The sequence below is a fragment of the Molossus molossus genome, unplaced genomic scaffold, assembly GCF_014108415.1.
Source record: "Molossus molossus isolate mMolMol1 unplaced genomic scaffold, mMolMol1.p scaffold_m16_p_16, whole genome shotgun sequence".
Lineage (NCBI taxonomy): Eukaryota > Metazoa > Chordata > Mammalia > Chiroptera > Molossidae > Molossus > Molossus molossus.
In genome coordinates, this window is record NW_023425351.1 from 56633665 (window position 1) to 56654595 (window position 20931).

Below are 20931 nucleotides of genomic sequence, written 5' to 3' on the forward strand. Positions count from 1 at the left end.
AAAATATTTACAGAACAGAAATGTAGTGCTCCTAGATCAAACACAGGACAGTCACTGGTAAGTTACTAGTGACATTCTTCTGTGGACCTTAGAATTTCGTTAAGGGCCAAAGTGGATTTAATAGCTGGAATCTGAGAGCCACCTTCTTGGAGCCCTGGAGAAGGCAGCCTAACAGACGAAGGTTCAGCCACATTGAAAAGGCCACGTATACGTCGTGAGCACTTATAAACTTGGGATAACTAAACACTTTCCCGTGGGAAGCACAACCTGACAGGGCTCCAACTTTTATAACCTGGTCTGAGGGCTAAGAGTCCCCATAAAGATGACACAAACGCCCTAATGCAGAGCGCAGTAAGCCCTAATGAAACGGCACAGTCCGTGTTTAACAACGCAGGCCTCCATTCAGGAGATGGTTTAAATATACGCATAATAAAGCAGATTAAAAAGAAAGAAGCTGTAATTACTTTTTGAAGAACTCAATCTCTTGTCCTATTATTGGTCTCTATGTGAGCCTCAAAGGCTGTATATAGGTAGTAAAAATTACATGAAGGGCTTCCCAATCATGCCACATCCATCATTTTTAAAGATTTAAGCATAATTGATAAAACAGGCAAGGGAAATTTAAATTGAGAAAACTGACATCCAGGTCAAGTCAATTAGCTTTGAGCTAGTGAACTTATTTGCATCAAAGCTATTATATCTTTTCTCGTTTTTCTTGGTAAAGAATTAGAATCTTCTGACTTCAGGGATGAGCGTACACCTGAAGGCAGTGGTGGTGGTGTGTGTGTGTGTGGGGGGGGTTGATTTCAACAGACTTAGAAAAGACTATCCTGGTTTGATGATGGCCCTTTAAAGTGACTTCCATTATCCAGCTGGGGCTCTACATACCATGATGTACAAAGCAACATTGTTATTTGACACTATTTTTAGAAATTTGTCTTTATTTCTAATAACATTGACACAGAAGTGGATATTGTCAGTATAAATATGTTTAAACTTCAATTAGTCCCCCAAATATATGTCAAATAATCTGAACTTGGAACTGGAAATCTTAAAATTTGCTTAAATGATTTCTTTTTCCCAACTGTACATCTCCTGTTTGCACTCAAGTCAAATTATTTAAAACCAAGCATGTCAAACCAAAACATAGATCAAAGCCACCGGGTTCTTAAGTCCTCTACTCTGGCTCCTGTTCCTTTTTCCTTGGACTGAAATGTTATAAATCTGTCATTAACCACCAACTGTCCTGAATGTTAAGAAAATAACAAAAGCCAACTTAATTGAAAAAGATTAATGGATTGCTCATCTATTATTACTTCAATTAGCTTAAATCACAGATTGATATAAATAATTCCTAGAATTGAATGATTATCATCTGTAATACTCTTATTTACCAACATCTTTTTTTCTATCAGAATACACACATGCCGTTAACTTACCATAAACTTCTGACAAAATTGCATTAAAGAAATCCCACAGTCAGCATTTTATCTCTCACAGCCTTTCGACTCCACACAACTTGAGTGACAAAGAGAGACCGTCTCAAAGAGCATTTCTGCAACACAGAGGTGTGGGGGACTGCAGATGCGCTTTTATTCAATTTACGCACCTAGGGAAGCTGTTCAACATTTATTTCAGCACAAAAATATTACTAAGTTATCTATCTACAGACATGTCTTTGCATCAACATCTGGTGTATGTGCAAAGTATTCAAGATAAGCATTTGGCCTACAAGTATATTTAGTGTTCTCTTCCTAAACTGAAGAAAGTGAACCTTCTTTAGACTAGTTTCTAAATCCAATTGTGTGTGTGTGTGTGTGTTTAAATAATCGCCCACTTTTCCCACAGATTGCTATTTTTCGATGTTTAAGCATATTATTTCTCTTGGGGGGGTGGTGTTAACAAGATTACCTTCCTGCATGTTCTTTCCTGCCCCTTTCTGTCTTCTCTGCTCCGGGCTGCTGCGAGGATTTAGGAGGCGGCCCAGTCTAGGCTCAGCTGTTTTATTTCTCGTTCTATTAGTTCAAACTCAGAGCTCACACATCTGTTTTATTTCTAAGATCACTGCCCAGGAAAAGTGTCCAGCTCGTTCTACCCAAACATAAACTTGACTATAAATAACTGAGAACCTAACAAATAACTGTTTGGGGAAAATGGAAGTGTGTTTAAAAATCTGAATTCTTCCCAACTATAGGCCTTGGTAATCTTCGAGTTCGAGCCTTCCTGACAGCCAGATCAGCTTCCCTCAGAAGTCGTCCCCAGAGTGAACGCACCGCAGCTCCAGCCGGAAATCCAGGTATTAACATCATATTACTTGCTAATTATAAAACGCCATTTCACATACTGACATTATTCACTTCTAACCCTTTTATCTAAAACATGTTTTACAATCACAGTCTGACAGCGGAGTGTACCTGACATAAGACAGTGGAATGATCTTTAATGAGACAGCAGTTCAAAGCAAGTAGCTTTCATGCATAATAACTATGTTGACTTAATTTGCTGCTCCACAGAAATAATTCTATTTGTGGAAATTCACAAAGTAAGATGGAATTTTTAAGAGAGCCTTACAAAGCTGAAATTGACTTTTTAAGAGTTCTTTATATCTCCCTTAAAATGATAAGATGTCATTCTGACATTTTTAAAGGCCTTGGAAATTTCTGATTCTTCTTATAAGGATTGCAAATATGTTCACTACCTCTTAGTTCTAATCCTTTTGCCTGCTTTCTTGATTGGCACTAGGCCAATAGACAGGTCTAGATCAAATGCAGTGTAGCTATTGAGTTGATAAAAATGACTGATATTTTAAGAAATTTAGGAGGTCAATTAAGTGTGATGTGATTTCATTAGTTCTCCGATACTTCTTTTAATCACTCCTAAAGTAGGTTAACATTAAACCTAATATATTTTGAAATCTCCTGGCCTAATCACACAATAAAAATCTACACACTATGTAGAAACCAGTACATTTTTCACAAGCTGAGCATGAGTTTTGCTATACTTAAAACTGCTAAAATAAAATAAATACATTTCTTTAGAGTCTATGCTTCAGTTCATTCTATCTGAAATCATAAATTTTTTTCAGTTCACATATACCATAAACTAAAGGTAGGAGAGTAGATTAAAAAAAGAAGTATGCCATGTTTAATAAAAGCAGAAATCTAAATGACTACTAAATGCTTTCATGAATTACTGTTTTCCTTAACTGCAGAAAGGAACGCTATCTTGGCCTGTACCAGGGCCAGTCTGGTATCCCTAGTACTTACAATCACACCAACTTCTTTTTCATCAATGTTGTATTTTATTTCCAAATTTTCCTTTGGAATTATGTAGCTGTTTTAGGAATCTACCTCTGCATCCATCAATATAACCTAAATCTAGTCCAATTTGATGCCAGGCTGAGTATAAAATCAAATTCCAATCCAGTTCACAGGAAAGACCCTCACTGAAGGCAACACCATAGCAAAAGACTTATAATCTATAACTAGAACAAAGCTTGAATTATTATCATGTAGAACTGTAAAGATTAGTGCCATTTTTGGAAGACGGAAAAAAAAACAAAAACAGGTTACCATGAAATATGTCCAGAAATCTGAAGCCTAGCTAATTCCATGAGAAGACTTTTCCCAACATAATGGAAATACTGGGATCGATTTCCACAAGAAGCTCAAGACAACACTGAATACACATTTGGAAGAAATAGCTAATCAAACGTGTCCATCTTTTCTGCTGCATCTAGCAAGCTACCCCTTTGCTATAAGGAGCTGGTTTTTAACATGCACATAAGAATTCATATTGCATTAGTAACAACTTTTTGTGTACAGAGATCACAATACAAAGCACAAACCTGTACATCATAGGTCCCATTTAGTAAAACAGGCCTTGAAGAATTGATGTCCTGCAGCACACCAGAAAGCACTGAACGGTTGACCTTCTGGAAGTCTTTGGAATGGCTGAACTGCACCATGTTATGAAGGGCTAAGATTTTGCTGTCCAGCTCAGCATCCTGCCTGGTGCGGTTATGCAGTCCTAAGTGATACTTTCGGAAGTGCTTAATCAAATCTGTGGGGTCATTGCCATAGTAACCATATCCACAGATATTGCATTTAAAGTCCTGAAGCTCTGGAGACAGAGGTGCCGGGTCTGGGTTGTCATTTACCAATAAGTCAGTTTTGGATTTATTCAGTCTTACACCCCCATCTGAAGGCACTTGTGGGTTTTTTGAGGCCACTGAAACTGGGCTTGAGCCTTGACAATTGGCTTGACCACTCTGCCCTTGCCCTGTTTCCTCGGTAGCCTTCGGTGACATCTTATGATCTTCCTTTGTCTCCAATGAGTCCCCTGATGGGGTGCAGGCCATATCTTGAGGGTCATCTGCCTCTGCTCTTTGAGGAGACTTCAAGGGCTCACAGACTCCCCCAGCAGCTGGAGATGAGAAAGCCAACATATTTCTATCTGTCACCTCATCATGTGGGTAGGAGGGAAGATTTCCTCCCTTACTGGGGCTCTCATAATTGAAGCCAGGCTTCTCCCTCAGGACTGAGCTTTTTAAGTCCTTCTTACTGCTAGAAGACGGATCTTGGCCATGGAAGCTATGTTCCTCCTTATTATTTAGTTCTGCAGCATCGCTCTGATCCGTGTTCTCTGACATCTGATCTGCAGAAAATTCTTTGTTCTTTCCCGATACCTTGCTCTCTGTACCTATAGGCTCCAGGGTCTGGCCCTCGCCTTCGCTAGCAACGTTTCTCAGAGGGGGGTTCTTTTTCCGGACCATATCTGTGAAAATATAAGGAAAGAGAAGATACAGGGTTATTCGAAGGTTGCAAACATGTCATCTAATCTAGACCATTTTACTTATTCTAGTCAAGGCTTTTTAAGGTGTATAATAAAAAAACTTCCTCTAAGGGAAAAAAATCAGTTTTAAAAACAGCAAAAAAAAATTGAGACTAAAAGCCAACAATTTACATTAAGAATATTTTTGTCATAGAGTGGCTCATTTATTTTAAAATGGTTTTGTGAATACTAGAGGATTAATTACTACTAGCTCTATCCTTCCTATTCGTTATTCTTGCCTGCCAATTACATTTTTTGCTCAATTTCTTTCTTCAGTTATAGTTGGCTATATCTATCTACCTATATATATTTATATATATTATATATTATGTAGAATGTGTATACATATTATGTTTATAGACTATATATACATTTCTATGTTTATAGGATATATGTTACATGTTTATATATGTATGTGTATATAAACAACATAAATTGAAACTCAATATTGTTACACACTGTGCAACTGAGATATAAATATAGTTTCCACCAAAATATCACAGTAAAAAAAAAAAAAGAAATAGCATGGTATAAACAAACTGAAAACTGCCCCAGTACTTTCGGAATGAAGGATGACAACTGTTTCATCTTTGCCCTACCGTTCAGTTTCGTAAAGCCCCACTCAGGGGAGCTGCCTGGAGGTTCGGGAGAAGCCTGGGACGCATCAGCGTGGCCAGGTCAGGTTTTACCAGAACTCCCCCCACCATGATGGGGAACCTAACGAAGCCCCAGGTTTCTATGCACACCCTGAAGGAAACAGTACCAATTCCACCATCAGGAGCACATCAGAAGCTGACTAAAGTAAAATCTTAAATTAAACCATATGACATTGTCATTTTATGGCTCAAAATGGCAAAATATTAGGAATTTCCTATGGTTCACCCTCACGTGCTAGCTCAGTTGTGCCTTTGCAGTTAGTGGCATCAGTGAGAAGAGTCAAAATAAGAACCTGTGACAAGTCCCTCTACTGGGGTCTGATGAGTCAGAACTCTAGGGTATGAGCAGGTAGGAAATGATTTGAGTCGTGTCAACAAGAGAGTGCAGTTTCACAGGCTAGCTGAGGCCTGAGGTCCGTGGCCTGTGTTCCTCAACCCCCGGCTCAGAAACAGTGGGTACTGGGTGAGGCTGTCACCCCAACTGTCTCCTGGAAAAACCCACCTGTGACACACTAATCAAACAAGCCTCCTTGGCCAGCTGACTCTGCCACAGGGACAGATATACCCAAGTTACACCAGGATTATCCAAAATGTCCTGATTAATAACATGTCTTGGTCGTCTGCATCTATAATTTCTCACACGTGCTGAGGGAACCACACTGGCGTGGGCCATATGGGTGTACCTTTGCTCCTGAAAAGCTGGTCAAGCAAAATTTTGATTATATGAATCACTGAACCAAGGTAATATTAGAGTATGAGAAATCGTTTATAAGACAAAAATTCACTGTATTGAATAATGTCAAAGACAGTGTAACTGTATTCAAGAAAGGACATTGTTCTTCTACACAAATAGTGCTAGTCACCAAATATCCACAGACCCTCCTTGGAACAGCGGCAGCCGCAGACATTTGTGTGCAGAAGGACTGAAGTTTGGACAGAAGGGCAGGTGAGCCCCCTGGCCTCCCAGGGGCGGGGAGGGGCTGTGCTCTACACCTTGGTGCCCTAACCCTCAGGCCCTCAACTGGAACACCGGTTCACTAATTTACTTCTTAATGTTTGCATTTTAGTGTCTTATTTGTTGATGTCCATGTTTAGAAGAACATCTCTTTTAATGTCAGAAGTGGCAGAAGCTGGGAACTTGTACCAACACATGGGAGACTTCAGGGCATTTTTACTGGGAGGCAACAAAAGGAAAACTAAAAAGGAAAGGAAACAAAAAGAATAATAGGGAAGCTTAAGAAATCATTCATCATGTAAAACAGGAGTTTGAGTAGAAAAATATACCTTTTTAACTCGGCTTAGACAAGAAAACATTCTAGTTTCTGGAATATCGGCTGCCCCTGCATACAAAAAGTGGTGGCTGGGGACAGCATCAGCTGCTTCCCCTTCAGGACACCTGTCTGTTTTTTCCATCGCACGTTATGTCTTTACTGATACTAATCTTTCCTTGGACAAGCGCTGAAAAGCCACACCGTTTAAATTTTCGTATTTCCCCCTTAATGTAAATAAAATCTAGCAACGATGCACCAACGTGAAATAAATAAGGTTATACAAGAAAGATAAAAATCTGAATGAAAGGCAGGATTCATGAACAAATGAGAATGAAATATTTCAATTCATGAAGATTCTCCTTCCACTCGGTTGAGAGGACATGGTTTATGCCCATATGGTAATGTCAAGGTAACTGGAAAAGGCAGCAACATTTTACTTAGTAAGGGACCAAAGATAAAGTACTTAAAAGTGAATAGATATATGTGAATATTGAAAAAATTTACTTATTTTTCAAAACAACAACAACAACAAAATGGATCTTGCTCATTTGTTATCATGAAGAAAAGTAAGGGCCGTAGTTTAAACACTTCTCAACCAGCATCTATAGTGACTGAGGGAAAATACGATTTAATTCAATTATCATCCTTTCAAATTTCAGTTCCTTCATCTACCCAAGAACAGACCTTTAGAACTCAGATAACTCACTGATTCCTTATGTTGAATAGAGTGCTTAATAATATATATCACAAAGAATGTTAAACAGCTAAAACTTCAAAGAAGTATCAGAAAGGTCATTTGGGTTTTATTTTTTGTTGGGGGGCAAGGGGAAGGGGCCTGTTCTTTTTAGTTGCCTTTAAAAAATATATATTGTGGTTAATTTAGTTGACTACACTTTGAAGTAGCTATAGAAAAAAATAATTTTTTTACTGGAATTATATCACCATAATTTTTCAGAATGACATATTATGTAAATATAAGCACATTTGCAATACTTCTAAGTGGAAGAAACTCCCCTAACAAATCATAAGTTAGATACCATAAGACTATAGCCACCCTCAAGTTATTATCTTTAAGACAAATAACAGATTGCACGATGTTTTACTGTGTGCCAAGAACTTTTCCAGTTAACATTTTCACTTGAAAAAATAGATCACATACTTGTAAAATCATACCCAGCATTGACTTCATAAGGCATGTGGCTTTAGAATGCTTTTTACAAGTATTAACTCTATTAGTCAACTAGCAGGAGGCTAATGCAATGGTCTTAGAAGACGCTCGGAAGACACAGAAGACATTTTGAGAGCTGATCTGTACATCTGCAAAACAAAACAAAACAAAATTTTCCTTCCTAAATGATGTAAACAGACTTGAATGCATCACACCTAAAACACATTGCTGTGCCAGCACCGCAGGCTGCCTGAAAGATACCTGATAAAAAGCATGAGCAAATCTTGAGCAAGATCTTCCCGGGCCCCTGGGCTTTAATAAAGCAGCAGGAGAAAGAGGAACAGGACATAAAAGAGAATAGAACTCATTTTCCCAACAGCCTGGGATGCGGGTGAAATTACTGAACACCTAAAACCCTCTGAACCCTAAGAATCATAATACTTACCTACATTAGGGTAGGAACAAAAGTCTTAATTAGTAAACACGGAGGGGACGTGCTTCAAGGAAAGACACAGGGTGCACTTGCTGACACCACAGTCACAGCTGGGGACAAGTGGCGCCCAGAGCCAGTCCCCTGCAGACTCACAGGACCAGCCCAGTGAGCACGCGGCTGAGAAAAGGGCTACTTGATGCCCTCAGGAATTCTGCATCAGATCTATGTGAGCCTTGCTAAGGGTACAGAAACGTCAAGCACTACGACATGTGTTATCTTTCTAGCTGTTTGTAGCAGTCTTCTATTTTCAATCTTGCTAAAATAAGCTTATCAAGTCATGATTGAACCAGCTTCCAACAAACATACCACCGTAGTTATTATCTAAATATAATTATTGAGGCGGATATTTCATTAATGGTCCTAATATAATTCATCAGATGTACCATAAATATAAATATATAAACTTATATAAGTAAATATAGATATTTACATCAATTTTGGCAACACCGTTTTAAACACTTTTATTCTACCATATTGACTATGAAAAAAAAGGTCAAAATGCCAGTTACAGTAGGCCCACTACAAACAACCATTTAGATAATGGCGCTAAAAGTGACTTGGATAAAGAGGAGTTGAAGAATCTAAATGAGAGCTACAAGGCTCAGAATTGCTCATTCCAGTCCCGTATGTAATTGTGAGAGAAAAAGCTGAGCTAGGGGCTGGGTTGGAGGTAGTGCGTATTCCACATTTATGTCATTATCCATCTATGCAAACACACGATGCTCTATTAGAAGTGAATATAACCTGAATGCATATTATGTGCCAAGATATTTAAGGTTAAAAATATATTTAGCTTCCTAAAAATGCTCTATTTGTATTGATTTTCATTACTAAGATGTAAGACATCCCATTTGCAAAAATCTAAATCCCTACTCTTAATTATTTCCTTCTAAATTAAAACTTAAATCTAAAAGCCTTCTTTGCATTTGTTATAAAAGAGTTATTATTTAAAAAAAAAAAACCCAATAGGATCCTATATGATTTCTATGTTTCAGCAGTATCACTTAGACAGATTTATGTAGTGGTAATAATCAGCACCGGAGCTTAAAATATAATTCTGGTATCTACTTTATCTTGCTGATTAAAATGCTTGAATCTGTAAGAAAAAAAATCTTTTTTCTGTAGAAGACTGACTCATGTTCTCAGAATGACACCTTCACAGCAAAGGAATCTGAGTTTTCCATTATTACCAAGATGCTGTGAATTAACTATTAATGAACTTACTTTTATTTCATATAAATACACACACACACACACACACACACACACACACACACAGGTGAAATACACTTGCTCCAAAAAATCTTGCAATAGATAATCAAATGAATTATTCAACCAAAGAAGTCAACTTATACAGTAATTTCAAAAAAAGAACTGAGATCATCCATCCATCCAATACAGGTGAGTACTAGGATTTATTTCCATTAGATGAGAAACTCCTTGAAGGTAAAAATATAAACTCTATGTTCTTAGTAGTATCTTGGCCCTAAACAAAGCAAAGACTCAAAACCTAAGGATGCAGAATGGTACAGCAGTCATGTGTCCAGTTTCTGAAACTGAGTCAGTTCATCTGCTGATGTGATCAACCCTCTTCACTTTGCTGAGCCTCTGTTTTTACCCCTATGAGGGAATTACAATAAATTATTTCTAAACTGCACCCTGCCTCGAAGACTCGACACTGGTTCTGGTTAATGGCTTAGGCACTTTAGAAAACCTTTCTAACATTTTACCTTTGAAAACCTTTATCCAATATCCTTTAAAAACTTTAAATATTAAACTATCAACAACCAAGGACAGCAGAAATCCTACTGATCTCTACCATTCACTCAGTTCTTTCTTTCTGCCAACATTCATTCATTCATTCCTTCATCCACTCCTTGATCCATTCATTCATTCATTCATTCAAATAATTGTATATCCAGCATCAGCTATGTGCTAAACACATCCAGCAAGATGACTTTAATTTTATTATTCATTACTTGAGAAGGATATTTTAAAAAGCAAAGAAAAAGATAAGATACACCCCTTTCTTTGAGATTAAAACTTTTGAATAGCTTTCCAAATAATCATTTCAAATACATGTATTCTGAGCAAGACTAAAAAGTGAAGGGAGCAAGACAGCGTGTAGTGTGACCTCAATCTCAAATCCTGCTGAGTATGATTTTTATTACAAGCAGTAGTTATCATCATAGTATATAATGCCACATGACATTTTCCAATTGTTTTTCCATATCATAAAACTATCAACTGCTTGGAATCAAAGCTTCACACACAAAGGAAAGACATGATAGTCTTCTCCTTAATATATCTTTTCTCCATGCCTGTTTATATCAACCGCCTAGGAGTACACTGAGTTATTAGTTACACATTTCTTGAAGCTTTTATTAAAAAATTAAAAGAAAAAAGAACACAAATTGTTTCTTTTGATCAAATGTCTCCCACAAAGAATTTAAAGAATTAAACAAGTGATAGCAAAATAAAAGGAAGGTCAAGTATGGGGACTATAGCAAACTAGATAGCTTCCATATGAACAACATATAAAGTTCCGTTTTTTAAGAACATATGTGTTTGCTCATTGGTTTAGGAAAAAAAAAATCTGAATGCTGTCTACTCCATATATACAGATCAAAATCAGATTGCTTAAGTGAACTATAAAATGCAAGAGAACATTGTTTATCCAATTCACAAACCCAAGAATTGCTGAGGGAGTTTAAATGTTTTCCATTTCTTCAGATTCTAGGGCAGTACTTCAATGGTAGATGGCTTTTCTTGTAAACGGCTTCAAACTTCATAAACCCAATGTCTGAACCTGTTCTTTGCTACCCTTGTCTATTTCATTTGCCCTCTGAATTGACTGTTCCTGAATCTTTAAAGGTATTTTGGACATTTTAAATCCTGTTGAGATTTAAATGTCATCACTTTCAAACAACTCCCATTAAATAAATCTCTTATTAATTCACATCATATTAATCCAAAATGATCCCTTCTATTAACATATGCTCCATCCAGAGCACACAGCCCATTAATAGTCATCTGGACACTAGAACTGACCCAAGCCCCTCTGAGATAACACGCACACTATTTAGATATCCTATTTCAAAGATGCTGGCCCAAACACATTTTATTAGGCTCTCATTTCATCATGCTATGTTCTCTATATTTTAAATATCTCATTTCAAACGCACTAGTCTAGGTAAAAGAAGATATTCTGGTAATAATGTCATAGTTCCCAAAATTAGCCTCCATCTATCCGTAACATCCTAGAGAAAGAATTTCATTAACCATTTTATTTGTATACAAAAATCACAAAACTTGTTTTGGCCTTTAAATACTTTATGACAGAAGTCTAAATTAATAGATCTAAAAAAATGAAACCTGCTCCACTGTCACTAAATGGGATAACTAAAATAAAGCAAGTATACTTCACAGATTATCCAAAGGAAAGGGGAATTATTTTCCCTTTCGTAACAGGTGAGAGGCAAATGTATTAAAAGCTCCGATTTGAATAAGATCACAATTTCACTAAGCAAATTAAGAAACGTTACCATTAGTTTCCCCACATACATGTTGTTTTTCCTTTAGCTTTCCTCTTAAAAAAGAAAACAAAAACAAAACTAAAGTAATCTAAAATGACAACTGTTGATTCACACAGTCCAAGCTGACTGCGTATGACCATGGACCAGGTTCAACTTCATCTTTTCTTCTTCGTTAAACTGAAGACTGTCTAATCCATGAGCCAAGAACCACACATAAATCTGAGTTCTAAAAAATTGGTCATAGAAAAGTATAAATGCATTTACCGCATTGATGCTTATGATGTGATTGACGTTTTATTTATATGAAAATTTGATTTCCATGGATAACAAAAATGAGTGCAGTGCTTTGCAGGAATATCGCTGATTTTCCAGCATTTGCTGAAAACTATTAAAAGGTGGTTTAATTTTAATATATTGATATTATTTGGTCTGTTTTCCAATCTGTTCTTCAGTTGAAGAGAAAAATCTCAATTATTAACTCAATCCAACTGCCTAACAGTTGTCTCCGTTCTCCCATTTAAAAAAAAAAAAAATCTGTCAATTACTATAAATCTATTGGGCAGATTAGAGCATACATACAGCACAGTGGGTCTCAGGGAAGCAGACCATGAAGACTCAAGAGAATACTCAGTCTTCACAGCCCTGGCAAAGGTGTATTAGGCACCCGTGGATTTTCTCAGCATGCACTAGATATAAGATTAAAACAAGTGTTGTGAAGGCAGAATGAGTGCTTATACTAATAAAACATGTATGTATTTTCAACACACATATATGTATGTGTTAAATATAATGTTTAACACAATGTGACATTTAACATAATATCTAAAATGTTAAATATATGTGTGTGAGATAGATGATAGATAGATAGACAGACAGACAGACAGATAAATAGATAGACAGACAGATAGATGATAGATAGAGATTACACAGCCAAAGGGAAGGGAAGAAAGTCTGACATGATATGCAATAATTTTGCTCATGAAATCGGTAAGTAACTCACAGACCACTGTGATCATCCCTAAGGTACCACAAGCAGCAGCTTGAAAGGCCTCGCCATCTGAGGACCAAAGCCCAGTGGGCGAACCACAGGAGTGTCCAACAGCTAAAGCACAAGTGTCCTGAGGAATCGGCAAACGCACACAGGCAGTGGAAGGGAGGAAATAAGCCCAGAATGTCGCCATCTAAGTTCCAGGAGGCCAGGGATCTATGTTCAGTATGTATTTTTAAAAGTCCATTTAAATTAATAAACAGTCCTGATGGATATCTTTCACACTGTGTAATGAATACACACTAATGACATGAAATCTGGTTTAGATATCACCCTAGTTACTGCTAAATGCTTAATGTAACCAACTTAGCATCATTTTCCCTTCTGATAAAATCAAATTATACACACACAGGTTGGAACCATTTCTCTCTCTCGTTAAGTACATTGAAATTGTCCAAAGAAAACGGATCATTTTGTAAATGGAAAGCATTTTAAAACTGCAAAGCAAGTTTTGAGAGTAGGTTAATCCACTTTTTCCTGACTCCTGGGATGAGAAAAGTTTTATATACATATATTTTTAAAAAAAGAAAGTACATGCAGAATCCCTTGATAATATGGGTAGATAACAGGCTTAGGAATCTTCAGCTCTAAGAACTTTGAATAAACATTCTGCCTCTGCTCACCCCAAGTTTAGCCAGGCTCTGTTGCAGATTTTACTATGGTAACTGTTTAAGCACAGATGACAAGAAATTCAAAAATCTTTTCAACACTCTTTTGATATTAGCTTCAAAAAACAAAATGTAAGGCAGTTCTTGGGTGATAATAAGTTTAGTGGACACTATATACTTTGTATTCCCTTTTAGAGATCCACAATGTATATTGGCAACTATATCTCTGAAAAGTCCTAGGGTTGTTTTTTTTGTTTTTTATCCTCACCCGAGGACATTTTTCCATTTTTTGTTCAGGTAGAGTGGGAGGGAGAGAGAGGAACAGAGAGAGAGAGAGAAACATCGACGTGAAAGGGACACATCGAGTGGCTGCCACCCGCACAACCAACCAGGGCCAGGGACAAACTGCAACCGAGGTACGTGCCCTTAGCGGGAACCGAACCCGGGTCTCTCAGGACTGCAGGCCGACGCTCTAACCGCTGAGCCAAAACGGCCAGGGCGAAAAGTCCTAGGGTTTATAGCATGGGGAGTCTGCTGGATTTGAATCGGATTACCCAGTATCATCCGGCTTCACGTCACATGATGTCACTTACCAACAAAACCAATGTTCCGCTGAACACAGTTGGAGATGAGGCTCTGAACAGAAATTTTCAAGGAAGAAAATGACTGATTTTAAAGCATATGTAGTATTTTTAAATGAAACCGTATTTCTTCATTAACCTGGCAAGAAAACTAAGATGCTTTGATCTGAGGTGGACCGTTTTAAAGGATGTGGGGTATTGGTGTTTCTTTATCCAGCATGGTTTTCAACATTAAAAGATACGAACCCATTATCGTGAAAGATTTAGACTCAGTATTTTGAAAGAATGCACAGTGGCAGAGGACAGAAGCTGTGATAGAACAGTGAGTGAAAAAAGCAGGAGACAAACATCTATGAACAATATGACCCCAGAGGTCCAAATTGTACATGTATGGGCATAGGTCCAATCTTATCTCTGAGCTAAATAGTGTATACAGATTTCATGGCATAAAGAAGCCCTATATTTGCATTATTGTTTCTAATGCTGTCCACTATAGGTAATCAATTTAAAACACTTCCACCATGTATACTAAATTTGTCTCATTCTCTTATAACTTGAATTTTATCTTTGATTAATATTGTCAGGAACCAAAATGTGGTAAATTGCTTAATGAAATATGGCATGTGGAAGGAGGTTGGAGAAGGACCCAGGGTTGCATTGAGGACCTACAGTTCATATAGTGACAATCAGTAGTTCCCAAACACTTGCAGATACCTGAGAGAGTGTGTCTACCCCACATGCTCCTCTCTTGTATTGAATACCTCCTTCCTCCCAACGCCACTCAGTCTCCACCTCCAGATTCATCTGTACCTATAATAAAGGACGGAAAAACAATGCCCGGACCACAGTCAGGATATCTGTCCAGGGTGGACCAGGGTTGCATCCTTTTGTAGCAGAGCTGAGCATCAGTCTGGCTCATGTTTCTGGGTGATGCAGAAGAGAGACTGTGGGTACAGAGAGTGGCTTCCCCATCTCACCCTTGCAAATCCCAGGCTCTAGTTTTATGGGCTCTTGGATTTTGTTTTATTGTTATTGCACCTTTCTATCCTCAAAGGTTAAAACAAAAGATTAAAAATAAAATTTAAAAAAAAGGCTAGATAGAACCTAAAGTAAATCTGAAACAGGGAATTCATTAAATTTAAGTTCATTTGAAACACAAAGCTAGACATGATGGTGAGGTCCAAGCCTGAAAGGGTTACCACGTATCCAGGTTCCCCGGGGCCCACCGCTCTGATCCTACTCATTCACCCACAGCAGCGACTTCAGCCTTCTTCGTCTCATGGCGCACAGAAACGAATTACTAAGATTCTGTGGCACATCAAAAAAATATACTGTACATTTTTGGCCAATCTGACAAAAAAAGATACAATTTTGATTCATTCACACTGGATAGTTATTGTCGTCTTGGCTGTTGTCATTTTTAAATTTGACAATCTAGGGGAAAAGAGCTCAGTGTCCCAACCAAAGAGTCAGGTATTGCATATTTTGAAAGTTCTTGCAGCACATCCGTGAGCCATGGCACACCGGTTGAAACTGCTAACCAGAGAGAAAGAACAGCAATTTGATACGTACATATGGGGCTGTGGAATTAGGTTAGAAAGTAGCTCACTCATTAAATATTTTGTATAGGTTATCTAATCAGTCTTTACATTTGAGTTCAATATAAACTTAAGAATCTATCTACACACACACACACATTTTGGAAAATATTTTCACCACCTGCACCCAAATGGATAATTTCTTTTCACCATCAATCTTGTGTTGGACACCTGTCATAGTAGACAGAAAGGAAAAAATATATATATGTAAATTCCAGATTCAGGTGTTTTACAAATAGTTCCTTCAAAATCTAAAATGTTGAGCCCTGGCCAGGAGGCTCAGCTGGTTAGAGCATCATCCCTAACACCAAAAGATGGCAGGTTTGGTTCCTGATCAGGGCACATATCTAGGTTGAGGGTTTGATCTCCAGTTGGAGTGCATACGAGTGGTAGCTGATCAGTGTTTCTTTCTCATTGATGTTTCTCTCTCTCTCTCTCTCTCTCTCTCTTTCTCCCCCTTCCTCTCTCTAGAAATCAATACAAAAACATATCCTTGGGTGAGGATTTTTTAAAAATGCTGAAGCTCTGGCCGGTTTGGCTCAGCAGTTAGAGCATTAGCCCACAGACCAAAGGGAGGAGGGATCGATTCCCAACGCTGGTCGGAGTCTTGTGGGAGGCAACCAATCGATGATGTGTCTCTCTAACACTGATGTTTCTTTCTCTCTCTCTCCCTCCCTCCCCTCCACTCTATCTAAAAAAAATCAATGGAAAAAAAAAATCCTCAAGTGAGAATTAACAGTAACAACAAAAAATGTTGAAGAAGTCAAAATTCAGAACAAATCCTTTCTTAGGCTCACAATTTTGAACGTTGATCTATATTACCACCTGAATTTTTAGTGAATAACAAAAATTTGCCATGTTACTCTTACTATGAGTTAGGCACTATGCCAAGAATGGATTATCTCAGTTGATTTTCACTTTTACTAACAATTCTTTGAGTAAGATACTTTCATTTTATTTTATTTTTTTTATCCTCACCCGAGGACATTTTTCCATTTTTTGTTCAGATAGAGCAGGAGGGAGAGAGAAGAAGAGAGAGAGAAACATCGATGTGAAGGGACACATCGAGTGGCTGCCACCCTCACGACCAACCAGGGCCGGGGACAAACCACAACGGAGGCACGTGCCCTTAGCGGGAACCGAACCCGGGTCTCTCTGGACCGCAGGCTGACGCTCCAACCGCTGAGCCAAACCGGCCAGGGCAGTAGTAAGATACTTTTAGTACCCGCATTTCACAGATGAAGCAACTAAGATTTAGAAAAGGTACACCACTCACCTACGTCCCAGACTTAGCACATGGAGGAGCTGGGTCTGGAGGAGTGGAAAGCCAGGCCAGCCCACTAGGTTTCCCATGTTTCACACAAACTCTCCAGTATTTTTGTGAGCAACAGTTACGCAATGTATTCATAGACATAAAAATGACAGCACGTAAAAGAAACTTACAAGAGAATACGATCCACTCGACACCCTTTGACAAAGATTGCCATCAAATATACATGACTGGTTCTGTAGTTGTGTCAAGTGAATATACAATCTTTCCAGTTTTCTCAGGAGCTCCTTACTAGGTATCCTAACTTTTGGGGTTGCCTCATAACACCTAGCACATCATTAAATTTGTCAAGTCTCCAATGGATTTAGTTCTGAAAAGATCTCTATGATTCCCCCAAGCAAAGTGAGTCTTTTCCACTGTGGCAATTTATACATGGCTCCTTTTAAGGTGCTTGTCACCACATAATGTAATTATGTATTTATGTTTTAGGTTACCTTACTAGACCGTGAAGTCCTCCAGACCAGAAAATACTATTATCATTTTGTTAATTAAAGAATTAATCTAATACACTCATATATGCGACTATGTTACTAAAATATAATATAAAACAACTTAATACTTAAATACCCATACACTAGCAATTCTCAAGCTTTTCCCAAGTGCAACATATCTGAGGTCAGAACTCTATGACTGACTATTACAGGGAAACAGAGTAACATATTGGAGCAAATGACATAAAATTTTTTAAAAAGTTGAGTGATAAATACATGGTCCTGCCCACCGAGACTAACCTACCACAGAGTAGACACTCACCAAAGTCCTTACTGGATAAATAGATGTTTTTAGCACATTAAAAATTTCTGGCCCTGGCCGGTTTGGTTCAGCGGTTAGAGCATTGGCCTGCGGTCCTGAGAGGCCCGGGTTCGGTTCCCGCTAAGGGCACGTACCTCGGTTGCAGTTTGTCCCCGGCCCTGGTCAGTTGTGCGGGTGGCAGCCACTCGATGTGTTCCTTTCACATCGATGTTTCTCTCTCTCTCTCTGTTCCTCTCTCTCCCTCTGTTCCTCTCTCTCCCTCCCACTCTACCTGAACAAAAAATGGAAAAATGTCCTTGGGTGAGGATAAAAAAAAAAAAATTCTGCATATTGCTTTTCGCCTTCAAAGAAGGCCTAAATCTCTTAACATAAAAAGGCTCGTGAGAATAAAAACTAGAATAATGCTAAAGTTATCTCATCCACATAATTAGTAACAAACTAAATCAAGACGTATAGGGACCAAAGCATTAATTTTGTCATTTTTACACTAAAAAAAGAATCAGATATCATAACTCTGATTCATGGAGCTATAAATGCATAGTGAGAATAAGAATTAGTAAATGTATTTTTTAAAATTGTGAACCACAACTTTGTTGGTGTAATTTGGTTTTTATATATGTCTAAGTATCTTTGCATATGGAAAATCTGTGGACTGAATCCCACAGAGGAAGTTTCCTTAAAAAATTAAGCACATTCTACATAGTAATAATTCTATAATGTTACTATAATCAGTAAAATAAATTTTTTAAGTTCATTTGTCTGCATAATTATATGAATACAATATAATATTTAATGCATTAAATATATTTGCTATAATTATGTTTATATATATAAATCTTATTTACATATTTTTCACTATGCATTCTCTAACTTTCCAAAATTCAAAATATTCTCCACTAATAGCATGATAGATAAAAATACATAAAACTCTGTACTTTAAAGAATTAGGCCAGGACATAAAAGACTACAGAAAAATCTCAAGCATCAGGCTCAGACTCCTACAACTTAAAAAATCTAGAATGACATCAAACCAGAAGTTCGGTTTATTTATTACATTTAGTTATTGATGTGAAAGAGTGGGCGAGGGAGAGAGCAAGAGAGAAACATTGATTTGTTGCTCCACTTATTCATGCATTCATTGCCTGGTTCTTTCTTGTATGTAACCTGACCGGAGATCAAACCTGCAACCTTGGAGTTCTACTAACTGCGCTACCTGGCCAGGCCCCCAGAACTTCCATTTAAAGTGCATGCATGCGAATGCACACACATATTCACAAGAATGCTCATAGCATCATTATTTGAATTGTCAAGACTGGAAACAACCCAAATGTACACCAATAGTATAATAGATTAAAAAGTTGTGGTATATGACTGTGCGACAGAATATGCAGTCATACAACAGACTATTATAGTGCAATAAAAATGAACCACATATAGCAACATGAGTGAATTTCACAAATGGGATGTTGAGTGTGAGACATCAGACATGAAAGAACACATATTTTTAATGCATATGAATGCTGTATTTTAATGCACATAAAGATCAAAAACAAGAAAAACTAATCTGAAGTGTGAGCAATCAGGAGAGTGATTAATTCCTGGGGGAGAGGAAGGAACAGAAAACAGGAGGGGACCCTTGGGGGCTTGTAGGATCCTATAGCAGTGTTCTTTTGTTGACATGAGAGAGAGTTACACAGAGTATTTATTTTCTAATAACTCACTGAGCTATAGATATATGATCTGTGCATTTTTACCTAAAAAGTAAGAGAGCATGTGTGTTTGGGTGACGCCTCTCAGTGATACAGCAGTTTCTTTCCAGGAACCATGGAGTAACAACTTGAGAGGAAATCATTCAGCTGCTATTTTTTGGGGGGGCAAACCACGCTATCCAATGGAGTGGAATGCTGTCATTGACCACTCAGGCGACACAGAGCCCGGATGTGCCCAAGCAGGCAACGAGGTGGTAGAAGAAAGAAGAGAAATGAGAGAAGAAAATAAAGACTTCTGGACAAAAGAGATTTGAAAGGGCAAAAGAATTAAAAAGAGATTGGAGGCAAAAACCAGAACAAAAAGCAAGAGATACCCTCTTAAAGGGCAGACAGTAGCAAAAAGGAAGACAGAGAGGAGAACTCTGTCTTTGACTCAGCTGCTGGCAGGGGCGGTGTCAAAGGCGACAAAGCAGACACATATCTGTAGTTATTAAATGTCTCATCAGGATACGCGACATCAATTAGACCACGAAGACAAATTACGTCAAGAGAACGAATACGCTGTTGTTGCTTCGTGGCTCACAGAATGCTCTCACTTAGTCCTCCCTGAAGCCTGCAGGGAATCTAGGACCTCTGCTTCTACAAAGGAGAAAACTGAACTAAAAAGGGGACACAGTCACCTGTTTACTTAGAAGGCGGGATGGGATCCATGAAAAAGAAACAAACAAAAAACAATACTGTGGCTTTTTCAGACCCTCCACACATCTAAATCTTGAATATTTGTAGCAGGCTGAATAAATGCTGGGTTTAAGTGAAGTGGGCCAGACCTGACCTTCATCTGAAGTAACTGTCCCCCATCTATGTAGTAAGGCATTCCAGCTCACAAATCCAATGGATGGCTGTTTCTCATCTTGCATAAAAAACGTAAGTTAATGGGTAATATCCGTTTTAAACTTTCTACCTGGTTAATATTTTCTAATGACTGTTGGCTTCCATTATCACGTGGCTGCTAAAAATGAGTGAACAAGCAGCACACAAACATTAACAGAGACACCTGAAATCTTATTTCTTAAAACTATTTCGTGTGGCATTTAAAGTTTGTATTGTGGGTACAAGCAGACCTACCATACAATCATACTTTCTCCTACTATTTTTTTAAAATAGTTCCAATAGTCTTGTAGTTTTTTTTATGATAAGCAATTAAATGTAGTCCTAGAAATATAATCATTATATTCTAATTTATGTTCATTTGTATATTAATATACTAATGTATATGTGCATGTATATATTTATGTAAAATCGATCTCTTCTCAAAAGCTTGATAATCTGGCTATGGAGCACAAGTTG

At 37.8% G+C, this 20931-nt stretch overlaps 1 protein-coding gene across 4 annotated transcripts in view; it reads right to left on the minus strand.

Moving 5' to 3' along the window:
- The window catches only part of TRPS1 (transcriptional repressor GATA binding 1), a 242311-nt gene that overhangs the window by 192328 nt on the left and 29052 nt on the right, over positions 1-20931 (minus strand). The window contains exons 2-3 of one of the 4 annotated variants that reach the window (XM_036263882.1): positions 7934-8077; positions 3848-4776 (exon numbers count right to left, since the gene is read on the minus strand). In XM_036263882.1, the coding sequence (XP_036119775.1) occupies positions 3848-4776; positions 7934-7949 (945 nt within the window). In that variant the 5' untranslated portion in view covers positions 7950-8077. Of the gene's footprint in view, positions 1-3847; positions 4777-7919; positions 8121-20931 lie in introns of those variants that run through there. The other 3 variants (XM_036263880.1, XM_036263881.1, XM_036263883.1) reach the window with 3 other exon arrangements.